The 27,443-nt window shown below is 47.8% G+C and overlaps 1 protein-coding gene across 1 annotated transcript; it reads right to left on the bottom strand.

The window, feature by feature from the left end:
- Positions 1–846: 846 nt before the first annotated feature.
- Positions 847–27,443, bottom strand: THEMIS2 (thymocyte selection associated family member 2). Its single transcript, XM_083512262.1, has 6 exons — positions 27,282–27,443; positions 20,425–20,565; positions 17,424–17,654; positions 12,615–13,645; positions 3,263–3,434; positions 847–1,218 (listed from the first exon to the last, which is right to left on the bottom strand). The coding sequence occupies exons 1-6, from the start codon at positions 27,373–27,375 to the stop codon at positions 1,121–1,123; spliced, it is 1,767 nt and encodes a 588-aa protein (XP_083368388.1). The 5' UTR covers positions 27,376–27,443; the 3' UTR covers positions 847–1,120.

Raw genomic sequence — 27,443 nt, 5'->3', positions numbered from 1 at the left:
CAGCTGCATTTGAATTGCAGACCCATATCATTTTATGCTTTAGCACTTTTTTTTTAATGGTAGCTCTTAGGCCCCAGAAATATGTCATCTGCAAGGGAGTCTGGCAGCCCAGATAGGAGGGACCCCTTATAGTTTCTATGTACTGCATTGTGTTTGGCATGGTTGCTTTTTGCCTAAGGTTACCACATTTTTTCCCCGATGAATCTGGGGACTCTTTCCAACTTTAATGGATTTTGTATGGGGACTGATCGGTAAATCTGGGGACTGTCCCCGGGAAATGGGGACATCTGGTAACCTTATTCTAGCCTAACTTCTAGCCTCATTTTACTGTAAGGGTGGGGACAGGCGACAGTACTCTTAAAAACCCTCTTTGTTGCCAAAGCTAAGTCTCTTGAAACAAGGAGATTGCAGTTTCTTCACCCTGGGTGGTCTTTGGTAATGTTGATTCCTTGCAGTGCTGGTGACTTATTTTGGAACCAGACTTCCTTTAGGTAAAGCATAAGGACACATGTGAGGCTCTAAAGACCACATTTCATACGTTGTGCTTTCTTCAGAATGGAGAAAGTGGTCATAGTCTGCCAGTTTGGGGCTTGGAAGTTATAATTACAGTCGCACACAGTCTCTCCTGGCACTGGGCTCAAAAGCAAGGCTGCTGCTGGGCAAAAATAATGGGAAAAGAACGAGCAGCTTGTTATGCTGGCCTAGGGATGGACAAATCTGTTTCTGGTGTAATTTCACAAGTGTTCTTTCGCAAGTCCATTCTTAACCCATTTCTACATCAACCTCTGAACACGAATGCATACGAAAGCTCATACTAATAACAAACTTAGTTGGTCTCTGAGGTGCTACTGGAAGGATTTTTTAAATTTTGTTTCGACTATGGCAGACCAACACGGCTACCTACCTGTAACTAGAACCTCTGAACATGGTTATCTGAATATGTATTTGAGCTCAGGGTCCATAAATTCAGTGAAGTGTGCAGTATGACATTCTGATTGGTGTATTAGTCCAGGAAGTGTAAAGTTGATCTGTTTGCTTAAAAATACAGAATTCCCCTCATTCCTGAACTGGCTCTGACCATGGAAGTGGGGAACGAAAGACCTAGCCTAGCACTGGTATCTCAGTGTTTAATAACAGCTCTTTGCAGTTTGGAAGTCATTTCATAAACCTCCTTAACTTCTTCATAGTCATGATCCGAATCATCACTGAAAGCTGTGCCTGAAAAATAATTCATGTAAAATATTTATTATATCCCACTATGGTACTTTCGCATTCTGAAAGGTAGCATAAAATAATAATAATAATAATAATACACCAAATCAAGCAACAATTTACTGAAGGCAGCAAAAGAAAATGTAAAAAAGTCATTGCAGGGCAATTTATTCTATATCCTCAAGTGTTCTGCATTAACTGCACATTGACCTGCTTTGTAGGATTGTTTGATGAGTCAGGTGAGATTTTCACAAAAGAAGGAACCACTGTAGAAATGGCTGTGTCTTGCCTAGTCTAGCTAGTTGGCAATTCAGACAGGAAATATAACACAGGACCTTGGATCATGATTTAAAGAGCATAGCTGTCAACCTTCCCTTTTTTGCGGGAAATTCCCTTATTTCAGTGCCATTCCCACTGCTATCCCAGATTGTTAGATATCCCGTAGACTCCCCGGGACAGGTGAGGCTGCTGATCCCTTATTTTCAAATCTGAATGTTGACAGCGATGTTTAAAGAGGCATATAAGGATCACTTGCCATATGAGCCTAAAAAAATGAGTTTGACACCTGTACACCCAGCATGAACTTAAGCCTTCAGATTCCTGCAGCAGGAACTTCACTCACTATTCCCCACAAGCAGCCCTGGTCAGCATAAATAGGTAAATTATTTTATAACACTGAGGCAGGTGAAGAAGGATAATGTTGCCTCAGCAAGAATGTGAAGCCAGGTCTCAGGCTATGTCCAGTACTCTACCATCAATACACCGAAGGGAGTCATGCAATTAATACAAATCATTTTTATCTACAGTGGTGCCCCGCAAGACGGAAAACCCGCTAGACGAAAGGGGTTTCCGTTTTGGAGGTGCTTCGCAAAACGAATTTCCTATGGGCTTGCTTCGCAAGACGAAAATGTATTGAGAGTTCCGGCGGGGTTTTTTTCCTCCCCCACCCCTTTTCCCCAAGCCGCTAAGCTGCTTATCAGCTGATCCGCTAAGCCGCTTTTCAGCTGGCCCGCTAAGCCGCTAATAGCGCTAAGCCGCTAAGCCGCTAATGGGCTTGCTTCGCAAGACGAAAAAACCGCAAGACGAAGAGACTCGCGGAACAGATTCTTTTCGTCTTGCGAGGCACCACTGTACTTATTCTGTTGTCCTAGTGTTGATATCCAGGGACTTGCAGGTGAAGACCTCAACTGTTGATTCCATTAATTTCTAAGATTCCTTGCTGCTAAACTACATTATAATTTAAAACTCCATTCTAATCTCTGATGCCCAAGGTTTCCCCTTATTGAATACAGGTGCAATTGGAACAGTTTACTTGTTAAGGTGTGTCCATCCTTTTCATAATTTCTTGGGAGTAATCTGATTTCATAGGTTCAATTTCTAAACCATTTGCATTTCTAATTGATTCAGTCTTGCAATGATATTTATCATTAAAAGTACTAGCATTCAGCCTCTTCTTGGACTTTTATCCTCATTTTCTCAACATCTGTGCTAGTCTGGCAAACTGCACCCCTGTGCTCCCAATCCATCTATTCTGACTAGGGTCTTTACGTCATCTGCTATGTGATCTTTTAACTGCAGCTAACCGGGATTGACAAGAGCATATGCTCTTTTGAGTTATGGTCCCTTTCCCACTTAGCCTGTTTGCTCCCCTTTCCAGAGAATACTGAGCTAATGATTTGGGAGATCTAGGGAGAATTTGATTGGTTTGATATGTTCAGTGCCTTCACTGTAATTCAGAGCTGGGGAACCTCAGGCCCAGGGGCCAAATGCAGCCCTCTAAGCCTTACTGTCTGGCTCTGGGCAATCTACCCAGGCCAGAGCCCTCTCTAGGCTAGCTTCATACGCCCTTGAGTGTTTTTGCTTGGCTGGAGTGTACCCTTGAACTGATAAATGACTTGCTCTCCTGGATGGAAGACAATGAGGAATGTGTGTAGAAGCTAGCTTACTCAACAAAGTATTCATTGCTCCACCCACTTATTCCTTTGGCCCTTGGGCTGAACAAGGTTCCCCACCCCTGCTGTAGTTGTTCACAAGCAAAAAGTCATTATACCTGTGGTTTGTTTCTCGGGTTTAGAACACTCCTGGAATCTTTGACGTTCGCATTCCATGGTGTACTCATTAAGATTGTTCAGGACACTCCCACTTGCGCCTGTTTGCTTAGGTCCAGAGAAGGGAAGTTTTGCAGGCTCTCTAGATGTGCTGCTTGACTTGCCAGAAGGTAACTGGTACAGGAAAACAGAACAAGTATTTTTCCCCCTGAAGGCAATTTATATCTTAAGATGCTAAGACCAGTTTAACAAACCTACTCAAAACCCAGCCCTTAACTTCTGTCTTTAAGAAGGAAACTTAATGATTGCTTCAGAAGCCAGTGGGATAAGCTAGGTAAAGGTAAAGGGACCCCTGAACATTAGGTCCAGTTGTGGCCGACTCTGGGGTTGCGGCGCTCATCTCGCTTTATTGGCTGAGGGAGCTGGCGTACAGCTTCCGGGTCATGTGGCCAGCATGACTAAGCCGCTTCTGGCAAACCAGAGCAGCACACGGAAACACCGTTTACCTTCCCGCCGGAGAGGTACCTATTTATCTACTTGCACTCTGACGTGCTTTCAAACTGCTAGGTGGGCAGGAGCAGGGACCAAGCAACGGGAGCTCACCCCGTTGCGGGGATTCAAATCACCAACCTTCTGATCGGCAAGTCCAAGGCTCTGTGAAGAAGAAGAAGAAGAGTTTGGATTTGATATCCCGCCTTTCACTCCCTTTAAGGAGTCTCAAAGCGGCTAACATTCTCCTTTCCCTTCCTCCCCCACAACAAACACTCTGTGAGGTGAGTGGGGCTGAGAGACTTCAAAGAAGTGTGACTGGCCCAAGGTCACCCAGCAGCTGCATGTGGAGGAGCGGAGACGCAAACCCGGTTCACCAGATTACGAGACTACCGCTCTTAACCACTACACCACACTGTGGTTTAATCCACAGTGCCACCCATGCCCCTGTGGGATAAGCTACTGCACAGTAAATAAGCAGAGGCTAGCAGGCTAAGAAGAATCTTTTAGCAGTGTGTTAATAGTTGAGGGCAGAGCTGGATTTTGTGGAAAGTGCCCTCCTAAAGTGCCAAAGTGGGAAGTGGGTGTCTGGCTCAGGAAGCAATGCGGTGGGGTTGAGGTAGGGCTCCTGTGTAGTTAGTTAATTTTACACTTAACTGAATGGTCTTATCAGGGGTGGATGCTTAAGATAGTATTACAGTCATACCTCATGTTATGTTTGCTTCAGGTTGCGCATTTTCAGGTTGCGTCCCACAGTGACCCGGAAGTACCGGAAAGGGTTACTTCCAGGTTTCGCCACTTGCACATGCGCAGACGCACAAAATGATGTCACGCGCATTTGCTGAAACGGCGAGTCGTGACCTGCGCATGCTCAGACGTGGGTTGCGTTCTTTTCAGGTTGCGAACGGGCCTCCAGAACGGATCCTGTTCGCAACCAGAGGTACCACTGTACTTCCTGGACTTCAAATGGCCTTACAGGGGTTGAAGTTATTACTTTGCATAACTGTTGTTGGACCATTCCTGTTTATTGTGTTGAGCCATCTACCCTGCCATCCTCTGTACTGTCAGAAAGTCTGAACGAACTTTCTGAGCGTTTACGCTCACCCCGCCGCGGGGATTCGAACCGCCGACCATACGATCGGCAAGCCCTAGGCGCTGAGGTTTTACCCACAGCGCCACCCGCGTCCATGATATCCATGCCCAATTAACAAATCAGTGGGTGGCAGGGGGCGAGCACAATTGTGATTAGATCCATGCATGCAAAGTTAGCACCTTGTGTTAGGAATTAATCATTCATTCAACTCATGCATCCAAGTCATGAAATGGGCCACCTATACAATTTTTAAAAAGCTATTCAGAAGTTGAACAAATGGAAGAGGGGAATCAAAAGGCACAACTTGTTGGGAGACATAACTAGGTTTGGAGATGGTTCTGCCCTTACATCAGTATTATTTTGTCTGCTCCTAGGGACAGCACACAATTTGGCTTTCCCAATCTTTCAATATGATGAAACTGGTTCTGAACGAGTGAGGGTTATCTTTATTCATTTTTAGTTTATGTGTACCTGTGTCGTAGCAGACACAATTTTAGAAGAAGCATTCCCAAATGAAAGAATGCCTCTTCTGAGATATCTGCAATCTATAAACTTTTAAGGCCACAAAATAGAAATAAGTATTCTTTGTTTAAAAACTTGCTGGCTTATTAAGCAGTGGCAACAAGCTGTGCTACCATAATTGTCAGAGCTGCTTGAAGATCCTAGCTCACAGAGGATCACGCTAGCCAGCGATCATTAAGTAAAAGTCTTTATTGAATTACAGTTTCCATTCTCACGCTGCTGCGCGCAACTCTACGTCTAGTAGCTAGATCGGCGAAGCTCCGTCTGAGTCTCCGCCCCGTGTGCACCAACTTAATATCCTAGCCTTGCTCCACCTTTTCCGCCTGACTGTCCTCCTCTGGGTCCCTCTACCCCCCGGGGCTTCTTCCTTCCGGGATTCTTCTGACGCTGACCCGGACCCTCCTGCCTCCTTGCGCCGGGCTTTAGGACCTGGTTCCCTTTCGGGGCTGCTTACTGCGCCGCCTTCCTCTGCATTTGAACTTGGCGCGCGCGCCCAACCTTCCACTTTCCTCTTAACCGTTTCTTCGCTCCCCGATGGAGGTGTGGCCACTCCTGACTCATGCCCTCCCTCCTGTGGTGAGCTGCCAGCGCTTCCCCCCTGGCTCCTTTCCTCTTCCCTGCTTCCTGGCGGTGACGCTGGTCCCGATTTCCAGCTGCTCCCCCCTGAGTCCCCTCTGGCTCTATCTTCCTGGGGTGACCCCCTAGACTCCCCCCTTGCCCTGGCCACTGGTGCTCCTTTCTGTGAATCCTCTGATTCACTGGAAAGACTAGGAGATCTCGGGTCGTCGTCATCACTCATCTTTTCTTCTGCCTCCTCCCCTTCGCTCTCTGTTTCCTCCCTTGCCCGTGCCTCTGCTCCTAAACCCCTGACATCCATCCCCCCCTCGAAGCCCCCCATTCCCCCCTCCCCTCCTTCCGGTGCTGGAGCTGGGGGCTGCTGTTGCAAAGGGACGAACGTCGGATATCGGTCGCTTCCCGTGGCGGGTCTCCATCTGAAGTCTCGCGGGTCTTCCTCCCTGCTCTCGTCGACAACGGTCACCTCCGCTTCCATCTCTGTGCCGCCGTGCTCGAAACCAGGGTCGTCCCCGAAAACGTCCATGTCCGTCTCTCCCTCACTTCCTCCTGGCGGTGTTGCTCGTCCTGGGCCTTCCAGCCACCGTCTGCGGAACTGCTCCTCTGGTCTATCGTCCCACCAATACGAGGGTTCTGATGCAGATCCCGAGGGTGACCCCTCCGGGGAACGGACGTCTTGTGTCGGGTCCTCGTCCGAGTCGAACCCCCGGAAAGTGCTGGCCGAAAGCGTGGGCGTGAAAAGCCAGTCGTCGAAAAAGTCTGCTGGCATAGGTCTATGGGGGAAGAGGGCATGAAACTCGTCTTTGAGGAGAGGTTCGTCCAAGGCGTAGCCCGGCACCCAGCTGTTCGCACTGGCCGGGGTGCCCTCCTTGGCGAGAAAGTATTCTACCCCCTCTTCCCCCCATCTGGAGTCCAAAATCTCCGTGACTTCGTTGATGCGCTCCTTCTGTGCCACTCCCGCGTGCCCTGTTCTGTCTCTGACCGGACTCGGCGCCGTTCCGGGTTCCTGGAACCTGTGCGGTGCCTTGTAGGGAGTGAGCACCGATCTGTGGAATACCGGATGCATTCTGGAACCCTCCGGAAGTGCCAGTCTGAACGCTACCGGGTTGACCTGCTCTTCGACTTGGTAGGGCCCCAGTTGTTTATGCCCTAGTTTCTTCTTGGCCAACGACCTGGCCGGCACTGCGTGGGCTGCTAACCAAACCCAGTCTCCCACGTGGAGCTCTTCGCCAACCCTTCTGTGCTTGTCCGCTTGTACCTTGTATGCGTGCTTGGCCAGCTCCAGGTGGCGCCTCAGCTGATCGTGGACTTCCTGCAGCTCCGACGCGAACGCATCTGCTGTCTGCGGCTCCCCCTCTCCCATTCTTTCCAGTCCCGGGAAGGTTCTGGGGTGCCTCCCGTTGTTGGCGAAGAACGGCGTGACCCCCGTGGACACGTGCTTCGTGTTGTTGTAGGCGAACTCGGCAAGCGGCAGGTAATCCACCCATGTCGCAGGCTGTTGATTTGCATAACATCTCAGGTACTGCTGCATGATGGCATTGACCCGCTCCGCTTGCCCGTTGGTCTGCGGGTGTCTCGCCGACGCCAGGTTGATCTTGACGTTCAGGAAGCCCATCAGCTTCTGCCAGAAATTCGAGATGAACTGCCGCCCCCGGTCGGACAGAATAGACCGTGGCAGACCGTGAACCTTGAACACGTGGTCTATGAACAGTTTGGCGGTTTGCTCCGCCGTGGCCACCTTAGCACACGGAATGAAATGCGCCATCTTGGAAAACAGGTCTACCACCACCAGCACTGCCGTCTTGCCCCTCGAGCTGGGCAGATCCGTGACAAAGTCCAGGGCCACCCTTTCCCAAGGTTCGACCGGAGTTTGCAGCGGTTCCAACAGTCCGGCCGGCGGTTTGTGCACTGGTTTGGCCCTCTGGCAGGTGTCACACCTCGCCACGTAGTCTGCGACCTCCCCTCTCATTCCAGGCCACCAGAAATCCCTGGCTACTAATTCCACCGTCTTCTCCTTGCCAAAGTGCCCGGCCGTGGGCGCGTCGTGCAGCTGCTGCAGCACCTTGGCGCGAAGGTCGTCTCCCGGCACGTAGATGGCCCCTTTACGGATGAGCAATCCATCTCATAGCTGGAAACCGTCGGCCGCAGCCGTGCCCCTTTGCACCTCTGCCATCTTTGCTTGCGCGAAGGAGTCATCCTGCAACGCTCGTCGCACCGCCTCCAGGTCCACGGTGGCCGCGGCGCACGCCCATACTGTTGGTGCGAAGATGTGCATGGCGGCCGCTGGCGTTGCGTCCTCCAGATACTGTGGCTTACGGGAGAGGGCGTCCGCCATGATGTTAGTGTCCCCCGGGACATACTCTATGCGGAAGTCGAAGTTCGCAAAAAACTCAGCCCAACGTATCTGCCTCTGGTTTAGGAACTGTGCCGTGCGCCAGTGCTCCAGATTCTTGTGGTCCGTGCAAACCTGCACCGTGTGCTTGGCGCCGATCAGGAAGTGCCTCCACGCTTTGAACGCTGCATGAATGGCCAGCAACTCCCTGTCCCAGATGGTGTAGTTCTGCTCGGACTTGCTGAGCTTCCTGGAGTAAAACGCTGCCGGTCGCCACACCCCCTGCTGGTCCTTTTGCAGCAGGACCGCCCCCACGGCTCTGTCCGAGGCGTCTGTCTCCACCCTCATCGGCCTGCTGGGGTTGACGTGAAGCAGCTGCTCTTCCGACGCGAAGAGACGCTTGAGTGCCTGAAAGGACTGCTCCGCCTCCTCTGTCCAAACGAACTTCTTTTTCTTGGAGCTAAGCGTGTCTGTGATGGCCGCTGTTTGCATAGCGAAGCCCTTGATAAACTTGCGATAGAAGTTCGCAAAGCCGACAAACCTCTGGACCTCCTTCCGGTTGCGTGGACTCTTCCAATCCAATACCGCGCGAACCTTGGCGCTGTCCATGGCGAGCCCCTTGTCAGACAACTTGTAGCCCAGAAAATCCACCTCCGTCACGTCAAATTGGCACTTCTCCAGCTTGGCGTAGAGCCTATGTTGCTTTAGTCTGGTCAGCACTTCCTTGACGTGTCTGTCATGCTCCTGCTGCGATTCCGAAAAGATCAGGATGTCATCTAAGAAACAGACGCACGTCTTGTAGAGAAGTCCCGCCAACACGTGATGCATGAAAGCTTGAAAAACGTGGGAGCCATTTTGCAATCCAAAGGGCATAACTCTGTATTCGTAGGTACCCAGTGGCGTGAACATGGCCGTCTTCCACTCATCTCCCTCCCGCATACGAATGAGGTTGTACGCCCCTCGCAGGTCTAACTTGGTGAACACTTTCCCCTTCCGCACCTTTGCCAGGAGGTCGTCGATTCGGGGCATGGGGAAGTCCGACGGCTTGGTCCCATTGTTTAAAATGCGATAGTCCACGACCAGTCTTTTTTGGGGCGTGTCTCGCTTTTTAACAAAGAATACTGGACTGCCCCCCGCTGCCTTGGACTCTCGGATGAAACCGCGCTCCAAATTATGATCTATGAACTGTTTGAGTTCCTGCAGCTCGTCCTCTGACATGGAATACAGTTTCCCCTTAGGCAGCGCCACCCCCGGCAGCAGGTCAATCTTGCAGTCATATGGTCTGTGAGGGGGTAGCCTGTCTGCCTCCTTCTCGCAGAAAACTTCCAAAAATTCTGCGTACTTGTGGGGAATCGCTTGCAGCGTGCCTAGCAGCAGCTGTGACTCCTCTTCCTCTCCTTCCTGCCGGGGCACGATGCAGTGTTCAGCACAAAAGGAAGAGCCGAAGATCAGCTGCCTCTGGTACCAAGCCAGCGTTGGGCTGTGCTTGTCCAGCCAACTCATTCCCAATACAATGGGCGTATCCGATAGTTGAGTGACATTGAAGCTGATGATTTCTTTGTGATTTCCAAGTCGCATCGCCATGGGCAGCGTCTGCTTCACCACTTGCCCCCCTAGCAACTCCCTGCCATCCACCGTGACAACCTGCAGGGGCAGTGTGGCCGGCAGCAACTGTATAGCGTGCTTGTCGACAAAGTCCTGCCCTATAAAGTCCGCGTTGCTGCCCGAGTCAACTGTGATGGGCACGTCAGTGGTGATTCCATTGGGCAGCTGGAGAGATGCGGTGAGCCTCACCACTGGTTTGGGCGGGAGGGGGTTCACGGGCTGTAAAACCTCTGGGGACTGCGTCACTAACACGTCTGGCTGGGCCCCAGGGCCTCTTCCTCCAGCCAGACTGCGTCGTTTCCCTGCTGTGGTCCCCCTTGCTGCGTTGCTGCAGTCACCATTGCCGAGGCTGCAGTAAGCTTGTGGAGCCTCTGGGGACACTCTTTTGCCATATGCCCTGGCTCCTCACAGACGTAACACTTCCTGTTCCCTCTAGGAGGCTTCGCTTTCACTGCTGCCGGTGCTAGGGCTCTGGTTGCTGACTGAGCCCTTGCACCTCCAACCTCCATAGGTTCGGCTCCTCCTCCTGGCGGAGGCGTGGATTGCGCCCGCGCTGCTTCTCTGGGAAGGAAGGAGGGGCCCCTGGCTGGTTCGCGCCCTCCACGCCCTTCGTCCCTGCTCCACGGACGTTCTTCCAGCCTCACCCCCACTGCCAGTGCCCTCTGAACGACCTCCTGGGTGGTTCGGGGTCTCTCCCCCCTCGCGATCTCATCTTTAATCGAGTTGTGCAGCCCCTCCCAAAAGAGGTCTCTTACAGGAGCCGAATCTCTGTCCCATTCCAGGGCACTGACCAAGGCGAAAAAGCGGGCATGATACTGCCTGACGCTGGCCCTCCCTTGTCTCAGCCCATGCACCTCCTTCCGTGCAAGATCCACGTCAATACTTGATAAAAAACACCCATCCATCGCTTTAATAAAGGCATCTGCATTCTGGAGCGCCGGATCCTTATCTCTCCATAAATTGCGTAGCCATGCTTTAGCATCCCCATGCAGATGGGACATGATGAATCCCACTCTCTCTTGCTCATCTCTAAAGTCTTTATGCAGCAGTTGCAGTGCGCACAGTACGTCGGCTCTAAAGTTGGGATACTGTTGCAGGTTCCCATCGAAGTGAGAGACCAGCCCGCCTGTCCGTCTCGCCAACCCAATTCCCTCCTGCCGGGGTGTCTGCTTTGTCAGCACGTCTAACCTGACCTGGAGATCCCTGCAGGCGGCAGCTGCCTCCTCCTCTCTCTTCCTGGATGCGAGAGCCTCGGCATTCAGTTGTGCCACTGCTTTTCTGAGTTCCTCTATCTGCTGCTCAGCCGTCATGTCGTCTGCCGTTCGTGAGCTCGCTAGTAGGCACCTGTTTCTCTCCCCTCCTCGAGGCTGTAGATGCCCACAATCGGGAGACGGAGCTTACTGTCAGAGCTGCTTGAAGATCCTAGCTCACAGAGGATCACGCTAGCCAGCGATCATTAAGTAAAAGTCTTTATTGAATTACAGTTTCCATTCTCACGCTGCTGCGCGCAACTCTACGTCTAGTAGCTAGATCGGCGAAGCTCCGTCTGAGTCTCCGCCCCGTGTGCACCAACTTAATATCCTAGCCTTGCTCCACCTTTTCCGCCTGACTGTCCTCCTCTGGGTCCCTCTACCCCCCGGGGCTTCTTCCTTCCGGGATTCTTCTGACGCTGACCCGGACCCTCCTGCCTCCTTGCGCCGGGCTTTAGGACCTGGTTCCCTTTCGGGGCTGCTTACTGAGCCGCCTTCCTCTGCATTTGAACTTGGCGCGCGCGCCCAACCTTCCACTTTCCTCTTAACCGTTTCTTCGCTCCCCGATGGAGGTGTGGCCACTCCTGACTCATGCCCTCCCTCCTGTGGTGAGCTGCCAGCGCTTCCCCCCTGGCTCCTTTCCTCTTCCCTGCTTCCTGGCGGTGACGCTGGTCCCGATTTCCAGCTGCTCCCCCCTGAGTCCCCTCTGGCTCTATCTTCCTGGGGTGCCCCCCTAGACTCCCCCCTTGCCCTGGCCACTGGTGCTCCTTTCTGTGAATCCTCTGATTCACTGGAAAGACTAGGAGATCTCGGGTCGTCGTCATCACTCATCTTTTCTTCTGCCTCCTCCCCTTCGCTCTCTGTTTCCTCCCTTGCCCGTGCCTCTGCTCCTAAACCCCTGATAATAATGATTAAGTAAATGATAATTTTAGGTTATATTTTAGTGGCCAAGTTTTAATTTATATATTTTTTAACTTGCTATATCTGTATTGTCCCTGCTACACCTAATTGCAAATTCAAATGTATCCCTATCGTGTTTTATGACTTCCTTGATACTGTGGGCTGGAACTGGTCTGTGACCGAAATAATAAATTCAATCAGTGGCACCTCTTTCATCAGTCAGTTTTTTGGAAATGCATTACAGTGGTACCTTGGTTTACGAACTTAATCCATTCCGGAAGTCCGTTCTTAAACCAAAGCGTTCTTAAACCAAGGTGTGCTTTCTCATAGCAGCAGGGGACTCAATTTACAAATGGAACACACTCAACAGGAAGCAAAACATGTTCTTATTCCAAGGTAAAGTTCACAAACCAAAACACCCACTTCCGGGTTTGCAGTGTTCTTCATCCAAGTTGTTCATAAACTAAGCTGTTCTTAAGCCAAGGTACCACTATAGTTGACTAAACGGTTCCAGTCCTAGTATTTAATGCTTTGCATGAACACATCCTGCCCCTGCTGTGTTTCTCTAATTCTCCCGCATTCCTTATTACCTTAGATGTTTCTGCTGCATTCTTCTCTCCTCCTTTGGCCTTTCTGAGGTCCGTGTTGCAGCTGGAGTCCTTTCGCTTTGGAGGTCTCGGAGGTGCTGATGCATTGCTGGGCAGTAACTTTAGCAAATGGTAATAAAAGGCCTCTGTCAACTCTTCCACCGCCGGACTGCAAGTGGGAGGGGTGGCCTTTGCTGGCCCTCCAGTGAAGAAGAGAGACATGTCCAACCACTGTGGAGGAATGTCAAAGGTGAGAGCTGGCTCCTTAGCCAGGCTGATGGTGAGAAATTGCAAGTCGATCCTGGTCTCCAGGGTCAAGACAGAGGAGCAGCCTAGAGGATCAGAGGCACAGTCAGTGCTAAGCACCTTGACCTCACAGGGCAGCTGCAGGTGCTCCACGGCCTCAGAGATGGTATATTTCCGGCTGTCACGGACATCCTCTACAAAGCCAGCTTCCAAGAACAGGGGCACATGGATTTGCTCTCTGTCCTCATCTCCATTGTCCCTGCAGCACACAAGCATGTCCATGGCTGAAGGCTTCTTGGCTCTCTCGACCCACAGCACCTCTAGCCGGTCTCCTACACTGAACAAAGGAAATTCCCCTTCGCTGCTCTCACAGTCCTTGGTGACAACAACCTGCAGCTTCTTGGCTGTGGCTAAACTGAGGGCCAGCTCCGAAGTGCAGCTAAATCTGCGTGGGCATCGGCGAAAGCGGCCTTCGTAGCTGCTGGAGAGGAGGAAGTAGCAGGTCCGGGTCTTGCCTTTGCGAGAAGAGGCCAGGACCCTCCATGCTGAGGACTTGCTGTGGATGTGAATCTGGCAGCCCTTCTGTAGGTGGGAGAACCAGTCGCTCTGGAAGACCGGCAGGCTCTCTGGGGCCTCAAGGATTTCTGCTTCCGCTGGCAGGGCTTCCTCCATTGCCAGAACCTCGCTGAGCATCAGCGGCTTAATAAAGTGGATGTGCCGCGACTCCTTGGTGACGTCGACCACCTCTATATCCAGGGTAGAGTTGATTTGCACAACGTCATTTCGAACTGGAGATATAAGCACCACATGGTCATTAAGAGCCCTGGCAAAGATTCCCACAAACAGGAACCTGACCATCAGTTGAGACATCCTGTGGAAGCTGTCTTTGGAAGTTGGGTGGAAGGCTTAAGGGAGAGAGGACTTAACATATATATATATGTGTGTGAACTCCTGGGCGTTTCCACCTGTTGCCGTCATTATCATCTAGACTCCACAGACAGCCAGTCTTGATCTCGAACCATTAATGCAGAGGTGGGAAACCTGTCTCCCTCCTGCGGGACTTCAACTGCCATCAGTTGGAGGGCCACAGTTTCCCCATCAACTGCTTTAATTCCGCCTGGCCTTTGGCTTGGAGTCAATTTTATTCCCTCCCCCTCGTTTCTTTTTTCCTTTCTCCTCCTGTGATGAGAATGCATTTTAATGTTTTAATGTTGTATTTTAATCTTGTTTTTAAGTTGTATTCATTCAACTTGCTTTTATTATTGGTTGTTAGCCGCCCTGAGCCCGGCCTTGGCTGGGGAGGGTGGGGTATAAATAATAATAATGATGATAACAATAATAATAAATTATTATTATTATTATTATTATTATTATTATTATTATTATTATTACATGATGTTTCATGCTGTCCCCCTTTGCCCAGTTTACTGTTATATTGAGTTCCTTGTTTCGCTGCTTTCTCCCCTGGCATTTATTGTCTTACCTGTGCCTCTTGTGTGTTTCAATAGTATATTAATTTTTTTAAAAGTGTGTTACTAATGTAAGGTTTTAGTCAGTTGTGAAGGGCAAAAGAAAACACAAAGAGGTAATATGTAAGTGAAGGATTGGGGGCAGGGAAGGGGAAAGAGTGGCACCAATCTGGTGCCTTCGAGGGAAAAACCAAATCCTTTTCTGGCAAGGGTGGCTTAGCAGTGCCGCAAGAAAGAAGCAAATGGCAAGAAATCAGTTCCACAATCCGGCTGCAGTGTTAACTCAGGACTGGAGAACCTGTGCAACTGGTCAGATGTTGCCGGACCACAGCTCCCATCATCTTTGACCCTTGGCCATGCTGGCTGGGGCTGATGGGAGTTGTATTCCAGCAAGATCTGGAGGGCCACAGTTTACCAACCCTGTTTTGATTTCATACTGCAGCAGCTTTCCTCCTGTACCAAATAGCAGTTTCAGGGGCAGGAGGAGCTTGGTATGGGCAAAAGCCCTTCCCTTGCACCACACAGGCTTCTATTTTAAAAGGATGAGGCATGAAAACTGGGCAGTATTCTGCCATGTGCCATGAGCGCAACAATTGCTGCTAGTGTAGTGGGACTTCCCCTCTCTTCTCCCAAATATGTTCCACTGTGTTGGGGAACCCCCAGAACAGATTTAGGGGGTATAGAAGGGGTTTCAGTTGCACAGGCAAATAATCCTTATGCTGCTCAATCATCCCCAACCTTAAAAAAATTAATCATTTCTGCAGCTTGAAGCTACTTCCGGGTAGTTGAAATACTCTATGTATTTCATGTAACAAATAATTTAAAGTATTTTTTGTAGATCTGCAAACATTGGGGTTCTCCAAGCACACTGATAACACCTCCCTTGTACAGTACATGGTTGGGGTTATTTTGGCTGTATAATCAATGACACAGTTTGAATATTGAAAAGAGAAGGAATGATATTGCTAGTGCTTTGCATTTTATTTACTACTGCCATTCAATTCAAAAGCCCAACATAAGGACAATAAATTTAAAACACATAACTGTCAATAAATATAATAAAACAGTACAGTGTTACCTTGGTTCTCAAATGCCTTGGTACTCAACTCGGAACCCAAACACTGCAGACCTGGAAGTAAGTGTTTCGGTTTGCAAACTTTTCTCAGAAGCCGAATGTGCTCTATTTTGAATGTTACGTTTCCAATTTGAGTGCCACACTTCCATTTTGAATGTTGCGCTGAGGTCTGTTTGTTTCTATTTATTTTGCTTTTTTGTTTCTGCGGCTCTTTTTGTTCTGTTTTTGTGATTGTGTGGATCCCAGTTCAGCTACTGATTGATTGATTGTGCAGTACATAGTTTATTGCTTTCATTTTATGGCTCAATAGTCTCGTTAGATAGTAAACTTCATGTTAAATTGCTGTTTTAGGGGTTGCTTTTAAAAGTCTGGAACGGATTAATCCATTTTGCATTATTTTCTATGGGAAAGCGTGCCTTGGTTTTGGAACGCTTTGGTTTTGGAACGGACTTCCGGAACGGATTATGTTTGAGAACCAAGGTACCACTGTACCATGAAATAGGCAGTAGATGCACACTACAATCCCAGTGGCAGAAATATATTGGCCATCAAACTCAATTCCCAAAAGCCTCCCAGAAGAGCTATGCTACAACCAGCTGGTGGAATGTATATGGCGATGGGTCCAGGGTGGTTTCCTTGGGGAGGGCATTCCAAAGCATCAGTGCCATGACTAAAAAGGGGGCCTGCTTTTTGTACCCATCTGCCTCACAGCAGTCAGAAGGGTAAGGACCTTAGATCACCGAAGAGCATCTGCTTTGCATGCAGAATGTCTCTCAGGTTCAATCCCTGGCATCTCCTGCCTGAAAGCCTGGAGAGCTGCTACCAGTCAGTGTAGACAGTACTGAGTTAGATGAATCAATGGCCTGATTCGGTATAAGGAAACTTCCTGTGACATAGACTCATAGAAGCCTAGACTCATTATCAGTGGCATTCCTGAGTCTACAGGGGAATCCCATCACCTGCTGCTATGGCTGTACTCGGATGGATCTGCAAATGGTATAAATATGGAAACCATCTCTGTCTTTGTAGAACTTGCCACATGCACCAAAATTCTTCAGCATTGGTGGCAAGAACAGCAAATCTGCCTCTTGGTTTCTCTCTCTAATTTCAGCAGTGTTAAGGTCAGCTTTCCCTATCGCCGCATCAACTTTTGATTTCTTTTTAAAGAGTCCTCATGAAAATTTATCAGCATTGTAGTGCGATTTTCTCCTAATATACACATTTGTATTCACTTTTGCCTAATATACACATTTTTGCTAAACAGTTTCCCCCAAAATAATGCATTTTTATGTGCTTTTCACTCGTCTACAAATTTTTCTGCAAACTTTGCCCTAGTACCATATTTTTCGCTCTATAAGACGCACCAGACCACAAGACGCACCTAGTTTTTGGAGGAGGAAAATAAGAAAAAAAATATTCTGAATCTCAGAAGCCAGAACAGCAAGAGGGATCGCTGCGCAGTGAAAGCAGCAATCCCTCTTGCTGTTCTGGCTTCTGGGATAGCTGTGCAGCCTGCATTCGCTCCATAAGACGCACACACATTCCCCCTTACTTTTTAGGAGGGAAAAAGTGAGTCTTATAGAGCAAAAAATACAGAATATAAATTTTTGTATACATTTACTTGGCTAGAGAGCTGCACTGCAAAATTTGGAGCCTTGTGAATTTTGAAGGATGGTTGTGCTTCAGTTCGCCTATTTCTTCAGAGAGTGCCAGTTAGATAGGTTTGCCTTTCAGAGTGGAACTGAATTGAATTTCACACAGCTACCATTTTTGTAACCCCTAAACGGCATGGGCTTTCCCATCGCCTGATATCAGATTTTTTAAGCAGGGAGATATCGGGGTCTGAACCTGGAACTTCCTGTGTGCAAAGAAGATGCTCTATCAGGAAGGTATGTTCCCCGAGCAGACATTTTGGCAGATGTGTACACATGTACCTTGCCTTGCAAAGGCAAACCAAATCACACTCTTCCCTCCACCACGCCTTCCCAGCCTAGAGGAAGCCGCAGCTCAGTCTATACTTACAATGCATTATCGCTTTCACTTTATACGTTGGGTAGAGCTGGACCTCACTCTTGCCAATTTCCGGGCAGGTTAGCCTCTTCCGCCGCAAGACTGCTGACCGCAGGACCTCCTGGATCGTGTAGCGCTGTGGCTTTTGGCAATCCAAAAACTTGTCCTTGTGGAAGGGAGAGCCACGAGAGAAAGATTTCCTCTGTGCTCCACGTGGCAGTTCTGAACTGGGCTGAAAAAGACCTGGGTGGGGCATGCAAAATTAGAGTTGTTATTTTAAGTAGCTATATCCTGAGAGGGTCCACCTGCAAATTGCCAGGGTGGTGGTGGTGGAGAGGACACCGATTTGCATAGCAACTTCATGTGCTAATTTATATGCACAGATGCCAAATTATAAGTAATTCCTATCTGAAGGAGTGTCTCCACCCCCATCGGTCTACCCGGACACTGAGGTCCAGCTCCAAGGGCCTTCTGGCGGTTCCCTCACTGCGAGAAGTGAAGCTACAGGGAACCAGGCAGAGGGCCTTCTCGGTAGTGGCACCCTCCCACCAGATGTCAAAGAGAACAACAGCTACCAGACTTTTAGAAGACATCTGAAGGCAGCCCTGTTTAGGGAAGCTTTTAATGTTTGATGTATTATAGTATTTTAATATTTTTTTGGGAAGCTGCCCAGAGTGGCTAGGGAAGCCCAGCCAGATGGGCGGAGTATAAATAATAAATTATTATTATTATTATTATTGCTTTAATAGGAATACAGTACAATCTCACCATAGCAGGAAAGACCAGGTGGCTCAGGCGACTGCTCAGTCTGACTATGGGCAACTCCAAGTCTGCTGCTCTCTCTTCATAGGGCTCTTGATCTTTAAACTAGACTTGGACTGAACAGCCCTTCAAAGAGAGGAATGACCAGTGTGATGAGTTGTGGCCGCCTGCCTGACACCAGGTTACCTGGATGGGGCAGGGCAGTGGCGAGGTTGCAGGCAGGACTGGTACAGCAGCAGAGCCAGTCAGGTGGCTCACCATTGCCTTGCCACATTAGGTAATAGTAAATAAATAAATAAATAATAATAATAATAATAATAATAATAATTCATTATTTATACCCCGCCCATCTGGCTGGGTTTCCCCAGCCACTCTGGGCAGCTTCCAACAAAATGTTAAAATACAGTGGTCTGTTAAACATTAAAAGCTTCCCTAAACAGGGCTGCCTTCAGATGTCTTCTGAAGGTAAGCAGCAGCGATGGCAGTGTCAGGAGGAGAGTCCTGCCCCACCTGTTCCTGGCACTGTTCCGTGTAAAGCAAAACATATGACAGCTCTATACATGCCAACTTTCATTACAAGCTATTTCTAAAGCAATAAAATACAAGGCAAGAGCTGTGTACACGCCGGAGTGTTAATTCACATGGGCTGTGAGTGAGAAACAATTGTTTTTGGGGAACAGGTTTTCTGATATATCGTACCTGCACAAAACAGAGGGTTAAGAAAATAAAGTTGGAGGGGGTGGGTGGGTGTCAAGCCCTAGCAACAGCCCACTAAATAGTGCCTTTCACCAGTGGAAGTACGACGTGTTGGCACCCGTGTCCAAGGATAAACTCTGTGCAAGTACATCACATTGAATACTGAATACACAGGTCACCAGGAGGGACCCAGTGTACATTTAAAGTACATTGCTTCCTCCAGAGAATCGTGGGAATTGTAGTTACTCCCGGTCCCAGCACCCTCAACAGCTCCCAATATTATTTGCTTTAAATGTATGGTGTGTAGACAAAGTCTGAGCCTGGTCTACCTAATAATGTGATTGTGTGCCAGGTCCTGCCTTGTCTTCTAAACCCCTGGCAAATCCTGCTCTTGCAGATGACATATTCACTCCCGAGAGAAAAATCACCAGGCTCTTCTGTTTCCTTGCCCTACAAGAGGGCTCATCTGATTCATATTGCGAAGTTTGAAGAGAAGAGAGTTAATGGCGCCAGAAGTCCCTGTCCTTTGGCCTGGAGATGCCAGGGATGAAAACGGGGGCCTGAATGCAAAGCCCATGCTTTACTGCTGAACTACGGCCCAATGTATGGCAGAGTGCAACAGCTAGATCAGGGCAGATGGCTGAGAGCATGCAACACCTCTGCTAAGACATCTGCACTGGCCACCCATAAAATTATTATTATTATTATTATTATTATTATTATTATTATTAATACTTTTAAAATTTTTATATCCTGCCCATCTGGCTGGGATATAAACCCACTGAGGTCATCCAGAGCAGCGATGGCATCTGTTGCCCACATTATAGAGCCGGAGCTTGTCTTAATCAGAAGTCGGGAATTTGGTGTCACTAGTCTCATGTCCCTCTTCTCTGCCTCGATACTGTTTCTGCTTAGCCACTTCCTGGTGTCTGTTCTCTTAATATGTGCCTTCCTTCCGAGTCACTAAATTTCTGTCCTTGCCTTAGTCTTTGAGGTGTCTCTTGAAAACTCATTTTTCCTGCTGACAGGACTATACCCTTGTTTAAGATTTTCTTGAGTAGCCAGTCATTTCCACAAATTTTCATACTTCTTTTAATGCTTTTGAAAGGTGTTTTTGTATTGCTGTACACAGCCTCAGTATTCTACAAGAGGGTGGGTTTATAAATGCTGTTATAACTAACTAAACAAAATGCAATTTCAGCCAAACCATGCCTACCTGCCCAAAGCACCTGACATTATTTATGATGTCATATATGTTATGTTATGTAAGGTGAGACAGGAAGAAAGTGGCTCACCAGTTGTGTGTTCCACACGGAAGTCCACTGTAAAAGTAAACATACAAAATCCACACCCAGTCATGCTGGAAGGTGCTAGACCCACATTGGAGATATTTTCATCTCAGTGTGCAGGAGGCGATCTGTGAAAATTCCACTGTGGGTACTACTAAAAAGGGCAGAGGACACTTTTTTGTATTGTAAACTGCCTTGAGAGCATGGGAACCTTCAGCTGAAGGACAGAGTACAAATTTAATTGAACAAGCAAACAATGCACATACCTTTAAAATCCAGCGGCAGCTCATATATGTGCCCATTCTCCACATTCTTGCAGGAGATGTTCTGCAGCTGAACATCAATAATTTTCATCAGATCTCCTGTTGATAAGCAGCATTCATTGCCAGAGACTTCATAAACAGATCCTGGAGAAAGTGGAGGTCTTAGTTAGTATACAGGAAGACAAACTGCTAGCAGGGTGGTTAAAAAGACAATATGGTAAAAACATTAGTCATCATCAAATATCCTTTATTAGGCATAGCAAGCCACATATTATCAAACAGACACCGTATACAAATTGTGCAAAATACGAGCTCAGCATAACAAGTTTTGTCCCAGTCAGATCTTTAACTCCAGAGGAAATCAATTTGCATAACTAATACAATACAACACTACCACATCGCCAATCAATTAAGAACCACTAAATCTCTTTATAATGGCCTAGTCTTTCTACATGGACAGCACTCAAAAATTCAGCCACTATTAAAGTAATTTATAATAAATAAATAAATAATAAGAACAATAATGTTTTTAAAAATTACTTTAAAAACATTATTATTCTTATTATTCTTATTATTCTTATTATTCTTATTATTCTTTTTATTAATTAATTAATTAATTAATTAATTAATTATAAAAGACAATATGGTCTAGTGGGTAGAGTGTAGGACCAGAGCTGTGGTCCTGTTAGTTCAAATCCAGGGAGGGACTTTGAAGAGCTGCTGCCTCTCAGTTTTAGGAGCCCCCCCCTCTTTTCTCTAATGTTGGGAATAGCAGTATTGTCCTACCTTTCAGGGATGCTGTAAAGATTTTAAAAAATAATAAAAAGCATTCTACAAATACTAAGTGTTATTATTATAAGATCAGATTATTATTATAATAGCCTTTCAATAAAGAACTCCTTTGAACTGAGGGCTGTCCTCTGTAAAGCAGGGCACACAGCCACTCTAGGCGAGAGACGCAATGCAACTTTTCCTTACAGGTTTGGGAGTGGGGGCGGGGGGGGACGAATCTGTTCAAATAGCATTCTTTGTTCCCAGCGGCGTAGCGTGGGTTGTCAGCACCCAGGGCAAGGCAAGTAATTTGCGCCCCCTAACCCGGGGCAAGGCAAGTAATTTGCGCCCCCTAACCTCTAACCTGCCGCCGCTGCCAGCTTCTTCTTGCTGCTGCCTGGTCTGGTCTGGTGTAGTTCTCTCCCGCGCTCAGCGGCCGCTGCACTGTCCCTCCCCCAGATAGTCCCTCGCTCTCTCTCCACACCGCACGCCTGGCACCCACCCCCTCCACAGTGGGCGGCGACCCAGCAGCTCGGATCGGATTCACACAGCCAGCACTGCAGTGAGAGAGAGTAAGTGAGCCAGGTAGGGGCAGAGAGCTGCGAGTGCGAGTGCGCCCCCCCAGATGTTGCGCCCGGTGCGGCCGGCCCCCCCTGCACCTTCCACGCTACACCACTGTTTGTTCCTCTTTTTAATGCCCCTTTGGAAAAGAGGTAGCCTACATCTGCTTAATCAAGTGCATGCAGAATCCAAATGAGGGAAGGGAAGGCACAGGTGTGTGTCTGACTCAGAGCCAGCCTCAAGATTCAAGACTGGATAAAGGTAAAATGCCACACAGGTGGGCAATGCCTCAGGTCAGTGCTCCCTTGCCCTAACAGACCAGAATCAAGTGACTAAAACCAGCACAACACCTTCCCACTCTTTCTCAGATCTCTTTTTCCCCATTCTTCCTTGCCCGCCCCATCTAACCCCATTTTGCTCAATATCCTATTTCCCAGCCACCAATCACAGGCCCCATCGCTTTGAAGCAGACTTCCCTAGCTCGGTACTATGGAAAAGATCCCTGAAAGCATGAGACCATGGGTAGGCAAAGTAAGGCCCGGGGGCCAGATCCAGCCCAATTGCCTTCTCAATCCGGCCCACGGACGGTCCGGGAATCAGCATGTTTTTACATGAGTAGAATGTGTCCTTTTATTTAAAATGCATCTCTGGGTTATTTGTAGGGCATAGGAATTCATTCATTCCCCCCCCCCAAAAAAATATAGTCCAGCCCCCACAAGGTCTGAGGGAAAGTGGACCGGCCCCCTGCTGAAAAAGTTTGCTGACCCCTGCATAAGACCAATCAAATCTGAGTCATTTGCAGATGTTAAATCTTAATTCACCCCCCCCCCTCTCTCTTTATTCCATAAAATTTGTACACTGCTTGTTGTTTTTTTAAATAACCCTCTAAGTTCTTTATGATGCCTTTAGCCTTTCCAATTTGCATGTTCCTAATTTGTATACATGCCATCCTCAAGTTGGTATTCTCTATTCTGAGCATTCGTCAATGCACACAACTCTATGCCACTTTCTGCTGTAGGGGAGAGAAAGGGGAAGCCCACCGGGCCTGAAATAAACCAGCCCCCTGCTGTTCCCTGAAATAAACCAGCCCCCTGCTGTTCCCACGCCCATACAAGCTACTCCGAAGGGTTCTGCTTAGCTTTGCCCTCCTTTAACACAAGGCTCTGCAATCTGTCACAAGAACTTCCTGATTTCACATACCCAATCTATTTTGTCTTCCCGATAACATCACCAGTTCCCACTTTTCAACTTCTCTGACGCAATATGTGTAGTTTGCCCTTCCGCTTTATAGCTTCCCTCAATATCTTCCATGCTCAGGCCAAAGAAAGAGAAAGCCCAATGCAATTAGGGACGGGGGAGAAATAATATGAAATGCATACTACCAAATTTGCAGTGTCTGAAACAATACACAAACTGAAACAGCCCTTTTTCGAAATTCATACCTCACAGAATATTGCAATGCAGTTCTTCAACTGTGTAACGTTTGCAAAAATGCATACGGGTTGTTGTTAGAATCTGTCTCGAAATACAATGGAGTGTTGCCTCCAGGGGCAAAGTCAAATCAGTGGAGAATCGCAGCGCTTGCTGTGGCTGCAGAGACCAGTAATTGTTTTGTTGCATTAGCAGAACCAAAGTGAACTCTGCAAGGCACACACCTGGGCAGTGTATATGGAGGTCCTGGGCTGCCTCGACAACATGACCCACCCCCTCAGCCTTGCTGATGTGGCACCAACCTGGCTGCAGGAGCTGCTGGAAGGAGGCGGACAGACGCCATCCAGCCATCTTGGGGACTCCATTTTGGATTTGAGTAGGTTTTACTCCTTAGGCTTTTCTTTTCCAGAAGAGGTCCCACAAGGCAGCATATGGGTGAAGTGTGCATATTAGTGACGATTACACCCAAAAATGTATTATATAAGGAGAAATTGCTTTGCAAAAATGTGCATACAGTGGTACCTCAGGTTAAGAACTTAACTCCTTCTGGAGATCCGTTCTTAAACTGAAACTGTTCTTAACCTGAGGTACCACTTTAGCTAATGGGGCCTCCCGCTGCCGCTGTGCCGCTGCTGCACAATTTCTGTTCTCATCCTGAAGCAAAGTTCTTAACCTGAAGCACTATTTCTGGGTTAGCAGAGTCTGTAACCTGAAGCGTATGTAACCTGAAGTGTATGTAACCCGAGGTACCACTGTATTGGACAAAGTGACATACTATTGTGTATAATAGGAGAAATTCAGACTAAAATGCTGATGAATTTTCATAAGGACTTAAATAAGTGAAATCTCAAACCAATTTGGATCTTTGAAGGACTGAACTTAAAAATGAAGAGAGAGAGAGAGAGAGAGAAAACTGAGGGAAACCAAAATTGACAGATTTACCCACCCATACAAATAAAACAGGATTCAATACTGGAGACAACACAGAAGCCCTGGCTGGATCAACGTGTGAGAGAATGAAGTGAGAAAGCAAAGCCCTGCTCTCAATGTCTCGACACGTGAATACCACTTTAGACCAGGGATAGTCAAAGAAATGCCCTCCAGAGAAATTGTTGGACTGCAGCTCCCATCATCCACAACCAGCATGGCCAGTGGTCTGGGATGATGGGAGTTGTAGTCCAGCGACATCAGGAAGGCAATCATGGGCAATCTCATGGGCAATCTCTGCTTTAGCCCTATCCACATTCAGCGCAAAGGTCTGGAGGATCAGATAAAGGCTCTGATAAAAAAGCGGGCAAAGTAAACAAGTCAGCAGGAAACAATAAAGAGGAACCCTGAGCAGCAGTTTCAAATAGCATGCATGCCACAAACGCACACCATTAAAAAATAAAATCAAATCTAAGGTACACTTAGAATCCCCACGCATTCTAGACTCACACATATTTGCTGAAAACAGGTTTCTTTCTTCAAACTTTTATTTTTCTTACTTTCTCCAAAACACTGATGTAATTGCACACGTGATTGTTGTGACACAGAAACTTCCATTTTTCAAAATTGTGTCAATTATAAAGGTGTCTTAACAACATTGGTCATAATAGCAAAATAGTATTCTGTCAAAACAGTATCTTAACACCATCTTAGCCATCTCTTAATGTTTTATTTCACTTTCCAAATTTACTCCAATAAAACTTTGAGGCTAAGATAATTATCATTACATATGTCTTTTAAAAAGGTTGCTCATTCTCCTCTTCCCAAATTATGGCATCAGAATGCAATGTTCAGGCAGAAGCTCATTGGATGCTTTTGGTGTCTTAACACCATTTTTCTACCTAGTATACATATATAGCCTGAAATGTGGAGGAGAAAGACTTTTTGCTGGCCATCGGGCAATGGGTTTTCCCACCTGCCTTGCCCCATCAACCAACCCTAGGAGCATTATCTACAGATGTCTTTTCACAAACTGAATAGAGTGGAAGATTATTAGTCATGGGGGTGGGGAGTGTGGGGGTGTGAATTCAACAAAACTTAAGCTTATTTTTTATCTGCTATTTTGTTAATGTTAATATTGTTTTATATACAGTGGTACCTCAGGTTAAATACTTAATTCGTTCCTGAGGTCCGTACTTAACCTGAAACTGTTCTTAACCTGAAGCACCACTTTAGCTAATGGGGCCTCCTGCTGCCGCCGCGCGGTTTCTGTTCTCATCCTGAAGCAAAGTTCTTAACCTGAAGCACTATTTCTGGGTTAGCGGAGTCTGTAACCTGAAGCGTATGTAACCTGAAGTGTATGTAACCTGAGATACCACTGTACTTAATTCGTTCCGGAGGTCCGTTCTTAACCTGGAACTGTTCTTAACCTGAAGCACCACTTTAGCTAATGGAGCTTCCTGCTGCCACTGCACGATTTCTGTTCTCATCCTGAAGCAAAGTTCTTAACCCGAGGTACTATTTCTGTAACCTGAAGTGTATGTAACCTGAAGTGTCTGTCAACCTGAAGCGTATGTCAGCTGAAGCGTATGTAACCCGAGGTACCAATGTATTATGAATGCTGTAGTGCATTGTGAATGCTGTAATTGTGTTGTTTAGCTTATTTTTCTAGTTGTTTTGTTAATAGTGTTTTATAGACGGTAATTGTTTTACTGATGATTTGTTAATTGTTTTATATGATTTGTGTTGTATTTGTGATGTTCTATTATGTTATTCATTGTTTGTAAGCCACTTTGCAATTTATGTGAATGAAAAGCGGCATAGAAATAAAACAAAATAAACTGAATCAAGTCAAGTCATGCCACTTCAAGATCCAGCTTCTTAACCAGCCTGACTCATTGCTGCCCCAAGGCCACCCTCCTCTCCAGCCTCCACTTCCGCCACCGATTCTGAACTGCTCTCTGTCACAGACTCTTCCTGTTCACTAAACCCTGTTACCTCTTCAGCTTCCGACACCCCTCCTCCCAGTCTGCTCCCTCTTCTCCCTCTGGCCACTCATGGTCATCCCACCACCAATCCCTGGGCTCTGAGCCTTCTTCCCTTGGGGGCTCCCCACAGCTGCTGCCTCCCACCACCTCCTCTGCATCCAGCCAGCCCATGGCAAGTGGTCCGTGGAAGGAAAAGGCTTGGGGACCACTGTTCTAGAGTGCTAGCAATGGAGCTCTATTAATTAACCTTGACCTTCCATCCTCCCAAGTAAATTTGTTGCATAAATGCTGCACCATGGCTCCTGATCACATCCAGGAACAGCCTTGCTCAAGTCACTTAGGAAGGGTAAGAAGAGCCCTCAGAAGACAGGAAAAAAGGTTGACCTAGTCCACCATTCTGTTCTTCACAATGGCCAACCAAATGCCTCTGGCAAGCCTACAAACAGGCCTACATGAAAGCAACAGCCCTCTCCCATTTTCGCTTGCCAGCAACAAACATTTCAAGGTATACTTTCCCTGAACATGGCAGTCCCCTTTTGCTGCTGTTGGCTAACAGCCACTGATTGACATATACCGTCAATTTGTTGATAAGAACGGGGGGGGGGGGGGACGGACGGACATGCCAATGTCTTCTTCAAGGAACTTGGATCAATCAGAACTGAGGTTTCCATTTCCCATAGTGGACAAGCAGATACCTTTGGCAAGTCCAAAAGCTGGGTGGGAGATCAGCGACGTCTCCTGTTCCCACTTCCCCACTTAGACACAGTTGTGGAAGGAGTCCTCACGCACAACTCTTTCACAGTGAGCAACACAGTCATTGCTTCCCCAAACCCTGAACACTGGCCATCTCATCGCAATGGCTACGCAAATCAATCCTGGCATATCGTAACAGCTTTGGGCAGGTCTGGGCAGAGGGGAAGCAGCCAGGGACACTTGCACTGGGACTTGGAGGGCTAAGTTGGGAGGGGGGGCACCAGGGGCTTGCTGTCCTTATGCTGTCCTGCCAAGAACAAGACTCTCATCCCAGGCCAATCCTGGCTTTGGGTTAAGATTGCAGCTCAAGCTTTGTCTTAATTACAACCAGCATGCTCAAAAAGCTCCATTACTTGTCTTCACCTCCCGCCTCCCAACTTTAGGATGAATCTGCTGGCGGCAAAGAGAGAAGCAGTCAATGATGCTCACCTTGGAAGTAGACTCCAGAGCAGATCTTCACCACTCTAGGCAAGGAGCAAAGATCCAGATCGCAGATGTACTGGTGGAAGGAAACAGAATCCATAACTCCTGTTGCAGGCAGTGCTGCTGCAGTGTGTGGGAGAATGTTCTGCTCTGCAGGACAGCTGTGCT

This window comes from Podarcis liolepis, assembly GCF_965112155.1.
Source record: "Podarcis liolepis genome assembly, chromosome: 7".
Taxonomy (NCBI): Eukaryota; Metazoa; Chordata; class Lepidosauria; order Squamata; family Lacertidae; genus Podarcis; species Podarcis liolepis.
Note: the sequence above shows the minus strand (reverse complement) of the source record. Positions and strands in the feature narration are given on the sequence as shown.